Raw genomic sequence first — 6,605 nt, 5'->3', positions numbered from 1 at the left:
CTCAAGTTTTCTCCTTCCATCCCCACACCCACCATCCAGAGCTGCCTATCACACTGAGTTCCAAGGGTTCTGAGAGCTGGAGATAATACAAAGGCATTTTCACATCTGACATCTCAATTCCAGCAACAGCCTAATCAGGGCCATGGGGAGCTGACATATGATATAGGCTGGGGAAGGGGGAAGGGCAGGGGGGCATGTGGGTCATGAAAGAGCAAGAGGTTTGTAGGTGGTGAGGCCCTCAAAAGAAAAGTCATCGATGTCAGAAAAGATTATATCCCATTATTCTGGCCATATCCAGTCCCTATTGGGTAATGAGTAAACCAATGACATAAATTGCCGCCCCCTTCTCTCCGCCCTCCCCCTAATCCCAGCAACTCCTCTCATCTCTTTTCTGGTCTCACTAGAGAAGCCTGGTTGCTGGGAACAGCTCAAGGGGTCACCATGCTCTTCATAATCACGGCCCTTCTCTGCTGTGGTGAGTACAAGGGGGTGGGGAAGGGGCCTAGGCAGGAGGTCTGGGTGAAGTCCTGGGGGGAAGGGGCTGAGCCATGGCAGCAATTTCTTTTGCAGGACTGTGCAATGGGGTATTGACAGAAGAGACTGGTGAGTTTTTCCTGCTCCAGACTGGGACATTCCTCCCTGGAGATCCGAAATAACTACAGAGTGTCAGTGTCAGTGGCCAGGGAGCGACTGGTTGGGAGAGAAAGACAGCCGGGAAGGGGCACTTGTTAAAGCTGCTGGCAAAATTCAGTCTGCTACTCTGCCTTTCTAAGCCTGCAAAATTTCCTCCAAGTTCCTGCACTTTTCTGAGGCTCAGCTGAGACATCAGCTTCCCCTTTCCCCAGCACCTGAGGAAGGAAGAAAGGAAGGAAGGAAAGGGTTTGGATTTGGATTGAGAGGGGAGGTGGGCAGTGTAATCTGGGTAGGGGGTGCAAGGGCAAGGAGAGGGGAGGGGAAAAGGGAGAGAGGATGGCTTCATTAATTCTGCTGTTTCTAGAAATTATCATGCCAACCCCTAAGCCTGAGCTGTGGGCAGAGACCAACTTCCCTCTGGCCCCGTGGAAGAACTTAACACTCTGGTGCAGAAGCCCTTCTGGCTCAACTAAGGAGTTTGTGTTGCTGAAGGATGGGACTGGGTGGATTGCAACTCGCCCTGCCTCAGAGCAGGTCCGGGCTGCCTTCCCCCTTGGCGCCCTGACCCAGAGCCACACCGGGAGCTACCACTGCCATTCATGGGAGGAGATGGCTGTGTCGGAGCCCAGTGAGGCACTTGAGCTGGTGGGAACAGGTAAGTAAAGGCATAGGGTCCTCCCGGAGTGATCCTCAGTGCCCCTGGACTCCAACATATTCCTGGAAGTGGGGGAATGAATGCAGAGTCCTGGAGCCCAAGAGGCTTGTGCTGCAAGTAGGAGAGGAGGGACACTGAAATGGGGGCGGGGCGGTGGGGAAGAGAGTGTGAGGAGACTGACAGGAAGAGTCAAGGGCTAGCCCAAAATGGATTTTTTTATTTGCCAACAAAGTGACACCGAGTGTCCCATCTGAGCACCTCCAAATTTCTGACTCCTTTTCCACCCCATTTTGTTTTCCAGACATTCTCCCCAAACCTGTCATTTCTGCTTCCCCTCCAATCCGGGGTCAGAAACTGCAAATCCGTTGCAAAGGATGGCTGGCAGGCATGGGATTTGCTCTGTATAAGGAGGGAGAGCAAGAACCTGTCCAGCAACTTGGTGCCGCTGGGAGAGAAGCCTTCTTTACAATCCAAAGAATGGAGGATAAAGACGAAGGCAATTACAGCTGCCGCACTCACACTGAAAAGCGCCCCTTCAAGTGGTCCCAGCCCAGCGAGCCCCTGGAGCTTGTCATAAAAGGTAGAGCTGAAAAGGGTGTGTGAGGAAGGAGGGGGAGGCAAAACTTTGGGTCAGACACTCCTCTCCCTGCAGCAAAGTTTGCTGCTGGTCCTAGGAGCCTGTGTCCAATCTTAGAGCCAGGCAGGCGTGGCGCTGGGAGTGCCAGGGCCTCTGGCTGCACGATATTAATAGCCATAATCGTTATTAATAGCTTGGGTTTGTGGAGGGTGATTTAATTTTTCTAATTATTTTCACATCAATTATCTCATTTAGCTATAGAGCAACTCTTCAAGGGAAGTGAAGCAGGTACCATTCCCCCCGCCCCCCGTCGAAATGGGCAAACTGAGGCTCAGAGAAGCAAGCAGCAGAGCCCCAATGAAAATTCCCTCTTTTCGCTAGCCTCCGTTTCCTGCCCTGATGACAGTGAGGACTTATCTGGAAGTGGTGAGGGGTGGGGTTGAGGGGTCCCTATGTGAAAAGTCCATTTGCAATGTGGATTTACCTTGATTTTTAAATGTATTTACTTCTGAATGAAATGTTATAGAAAGCAGAGCAGCTTCCTAGAACCGATGTTTGTGATGTTTGCTTTGTACTTTTCTTTTTCTTAATTTGGTTCCATGTTGTGTTTTGTGTTTTGCCTTCTAGAAATGTACCCTAAGCCCTTCTTCAGGACATGGGCCAGCCCTGTGGTCACCCCTGGTGCCCGAGTGACTTTCAATTGCTCCACCTCCCACCAACACATGAGTTTTATTCTTTACAAAGATGGAAGTGAAATAGCATCCATTGACAGATCATGGGCAAGCCCCGGGGCCAGTGCAGCTCACTTTCTGATCATTTCTGTGGGCATTGGTGATGGAGGAAATTACAGCTGTCGTTATTATGACCTTGCCATTTGGTCTGAGCCCAGTGACCCTGTGGAGCTCGTGGTGACAGGTTAGGAGGGGGAGTCTAGGTGGAGACGGTGATGACCCTGGCACAGTGGATGAAAGGGCTGTCAGTGGGAGAGGAAGAAATACTCCTTCTAAAACACACTGAGAAAGTGCTTAGGACAGTAACTGGCATATAGTGAACAGTCCGTGTAGGACAGCTGCTCATGTTATTATTACAGGAAGAAGACACAAAGGAGAGGGGAGAGGCAAGTAATTCACTTTTGGGGAGTGAAGTGAGGCAGATTGGGGTTTCCAAACCCAACGGCCAAGTTCACATTGCCCTATTCCTGAAATCTTTTGGTGGCTTAGCCTTGAGCTTTAGGCTCAGCACCCACTTTTTCTTTAGCTGGGCTGTCAGAGATTGGTGGGCTGGATGGCCCTCAGAAAAAGGGAGAAGACCTTGAAATGTCAACTGGATATTATGCAGCCATTACAAATGATAATTTTCAAAGGTTGTTTAACATCATAGGAAAAAGTTACAATATAAAGTTAAGTGAAAAAATCAGAATACACAACTGTGTAACCCAGTTATGTACACAGTTATAGCTACATGGACATGGGCATGTATAGAAATAATAAATGGAAAAGAAATATAAACAATAGTTATCTTTGCATGGTTGAATTGTGTTTTCTTTCACGAGTTTTTTCCATATTTTAAAATTTTCTACAATAAGCATATGTTGTTTCTTATATTGTATAAGAATATATTCTGCTATTTGCAGAATGTAGGGGTGGGCTTCTCTCATGCTATGGTCTCTTTAATTTCAGAATTCTACCCCAAACCTACTCTCCTGGCACAGCCAGGTCCTGTGGTGTTTCCTGGGAAGAATGTGACTCTGCGCTGCCAAGGGACTTTCCAGGGCATGAGGTTCGCCCTCTTGCAGGAGGGAACCCAGGTTCCCTTACAGGTCCAGAGTGCTTCAGGAAATTCAGCTGACTTCCTCCTCCACACTGTCGGAGCAAAGGACTCTGGGAACTATACCTGTATCTACTATGAGACAACCATGTCAAATAGGGGGTCATATCGCAGTATGCCCCTTATGATCTGGGTGACAGGTAAGAATATAGGACTTGGATAGAGACCACTGAAGTAGGGATTAGGGAGGGTAATCCCTGCTGGAAGACTGGGATAGGCCACGGGGGGAGCTATTGTGTCCAAGAGGAAAAAAGATAAATGATTAATTCAGGCAGGAAATGAAAACTTTACTCACTACTTTACATCTTTGGTCTCTTTCTAGACATATTCCCCAGGCCATGGTTGTTTGCTGAACCCAGTTCTGTGGTTTCCATGGGGCAGAATGTTACTCTCTGGTGCCGAGGGCCAGTCCATGGAGTAGGGTACATTCTGCACAAGGAAGGAGAAGTCACTTCAGTGCAGCTCTGGGGATCTACCAGTAATGACGGGGCATTCCCCATCACCAATATATCTGGTACTAGCATAGGACGTTACAGCTGCTGCTACCACCCTGACTGGACCAGCTCAATCAAGATACAGCTTAGCAACACTCTGGAACTCATAGTCACAGGTAAGGGGAGGATGTTCTGAAGTGGGCATAGAAGTGTAGAAAGAAAAGAATAGACTGATTTATGGGAGATCTTTTTAAAAGAGCTCAAGGAGAGGCAAACAGTAGTCTCATCTCCTTATTAAACAGAGATTCCAGGGGTGATACTTTAGAAAGTGGCCTCTTCTCGCTGACCCAGAGTTCTTATTTTCTTCCAGGCTTGCTCCCCAAACCCAGCCTATTAGCCCAGCCTGGTCCCATGGTGGCCCCTGGAGAAAATATGACTCTTCATTGTCAAGGAAAATTTCCAGACTCAACATTTGTCCTGATGAAGGAGGGGACTCAAGAGCCCTTAGAGAAACAGAGGCCAAGTGGGTACAGGGCTGACTTCTGGATGCCAGCAGTGAGAGGTGAAGATTCTGGGATCTATAGCTGTGTGTATTATTTGGACTCTGCTCCCTTTGCAGCTTCAAATCACAGTGACTCCCTGCAGATCTGGGTGACTGGTAAGGTCCTGAAGACTTTACTAAGAGTCTAGATTTTGTCATTTTCAGCAGTTAGCAATAAAGGGGTAAAGGGCTGGACTCAGGACCACTTCTTTTAACTCTGTGTCTTTGTTGGTTGCAGATAAGCCCCCTAAACCCTCTCTGTCAGCCTGGCCCAGCACTGTGTTCAAGCTAGGAAAGGATATCACCCTTCAGTGCCGAGGACCCCTGCCAGGTGTTGAATTTGTTCTAGAACATGATGGAGAAGAGGCACCTCAGCAGTTCTCAGAGGATGGGGACTTTGTCATCAACAATATAGAAGGAAAAGGCATTGGAAACTACAGCTGCAGCTACCGCCTCCAGAGCTACCCTGATATCTGGTCAGAACCTAGTGATCCCCTGGAGCTGGTAGGGGCAGCAGGTAAGGGTATAATACTTCTATGATCCTGGCATGGCATACCTGAGATCTCAGGGACATTCCCCACGGAGACAACCCAAATCAGGAGAGCGGAGAGTCTTTGAAGTCAAAGACCTCATGTGTGTCATCCTGTCATCCTAAGGATGGTAAGGAGGTGGGATCTCAGAATCACTCAAAGATAGTAAGTAGGATTCTTTCACGGCCTCCTTCCCCCAAGGAAAGAAGGGATGCTTCTGCATAAGCTCTGCCACTGCCCCCCTACTCTGCAGTGTGAACATATGGCTCCCGCATGAACCCTAGAGGAGGCTAGACTGATGGGGTGACATGAGATCGAGGGGAACATACACATACTAACCTCCATGGTCTTGGCTTCTGTTCTTTTATCAATACAGGGCCTGTTGCTCAGGAGTGCACTGTGGGGAACATTGTCCGAAGCAGCCTGATTGTGGTGGTTGTTGTGGCCTTGGGCATAGTGTTAGCCATAGAATGGAAGAAGTGGCCTCGACTCCGAACTAGGTAAATGCCTCTTTGCAGCCAGCTTCTGAGAACCAAGGGTTGCTGGAAAAAACAATGATCTAAATGATCACCTATCATCTGAAGCTGTCCTCCCTTAGTCATATCTATATCTATGTCTATATCTATATCTATTTATGTACAGGGGCTCAGAGACAGAGGGAAGAGACCAGACCATAGTCCTTGAAGAGTGTAACCAAGAAGAAGAAGAACCAGCTACCACCACCACAAGTTCTCCCTCATCAACCTCCCAGGGAATCTCTGTGGAACTGCCAGTCCCGATATAATGTCATCCTCCTTTACAAAAGCTTTCCTCTCCTCTCTTTTACCCTGAGACCTGTAAATTTCACTGATTACCCTGAGAGTCAGTCCCATCTACTGCTCCTTGCCCTCTAATCACCTGAACTAGGTCAAGGGAATTCTGAGAGTTGAGAACTCTCCCAGGATGAGATGTTTCCTGAAGAGAGGTTCCCCACCCCTATAACTCCTCATTGTACTGATTTACTGGTGCATGAAATTCTATTAAAATGTATCCTTCTGAATAAAGAGTCATTCATTATTTAACTGTAAAAACTATGGGAGTGGTCTTCTATTGGTCTGTTGTCCACTAACAACGGGGCAGAAATGGTTTATTGAAGCTGACCTCCATGGCAGAATAAGAGAGCACAGCCTACTAGTACAGAGAAAGGAGTTCAAGGCTGGGCTGTGGGAGGATGGAGGACTCCAAAATAACTACTTTTTAGTTTGTTTTGAAATATGGTCACTAAACAAAATGTTCTTTTGTCCTACCATCCCATTATTAAATGAATGAATGAATGATCGAATGCTAATGAATTCTCCAAGTTGAGCCTAAAGAGGAAAAGCACTGAAATTATATCATTGTCACCCCGTTACTTTTGAATCCATAGTAT

General features: G+C 47.6%; 1 protein-coding gene across 2 annotated transcripts; it reads left to right on the top strand.

Annotated features, from left to right (window-relative positions):
* Window positions 1–406: 406 nt before the first annotated feature.
* Window positions 407–6,260, top strand: LOC103252473 (immunoglobulin superfamily member 1). Of its 2 annotated transcripts, none has more exons than XM_008051092.2 (11): window positions 407–475; window positions 571–603; window positions 998–1,288; window positions 1,590–1,868; window positions 2,493–2,780; window positions 3,545–3,832; window positions 4,015–4,302; window positions 4,497–4,784; window positions 4,906–5,184; window positions 5,574–5,697; window positions 5,840–6,260. In XM_008051092.2, exons 1-11 carry the CDS (start codon window positions 442–444, stop codon window positions 5,979–5,981), a joined length of 2,334 nt encoding a protein of 777 aa, XP_008049283.1. In that variant the 5' UTR covers window positions 407–441; the 3' UTR covers window positions 5,982–6,260. The 2 variants fall into 2 exon arrangements, with proteins under 2 accessions (XP_008049283.1, XP_008049285.1); XM_008051094.2 differs by having other exon boundaries at window positions 418–475; window positions 556–603.
* The last annotated feature ends 345 nt before the right edge of the window (window positions 6,261–6,605 follow it).

The sequence above is a fragment of the Carlito syrichta genome, unplaced genomic scaffold (genome assembly GCF_000164805.1).
Source record: "Carlito syrichta isolate Samal-C Ts95f unplaced genomic scaffold, Tarsius_syrichta-2.0.1 Scaffold63714, whole genome shotgun sequence".
Classification (NCBI taxonomy): Eukaryota; Metazoa; Chordata; class Mammalia; order Primates; family Tarsiidae; genus Carlito; species Carlito syrichta.
The sequence above is the reverse complement of the archived record's forward strand: the minus strand, read 5'-3'. Positions and strand labels throughout refer to the sequence as shown.

What these genes read in the sequence shown, in the direction of transcription:
- LOC103252473 (XM_008051094.2), top strand. Translation starts at nt 442, where the DNA reads ATGCTCTTCATAATCACGGCCCTTCTCTGCTGTG. An exon ending in ACTTGAGCTGGTGGGAACAG is followed by an intron (nt 1,289 to 1,589) that starts GTAAGTAAAGGC and finishes TTTGTTTTCCAG; the next exon opens with ACATTCTCCCCAAACCTGTC. An exon ending in TCTGGAACTCATAGTCACAG is followed by an intron (nt 4,303 to 4,496) that starts GTAAGGGGAGGA and finishes ATTTTCTTCCAG; the next exon opens with GCTTGCTCCCCAAACCCAGC.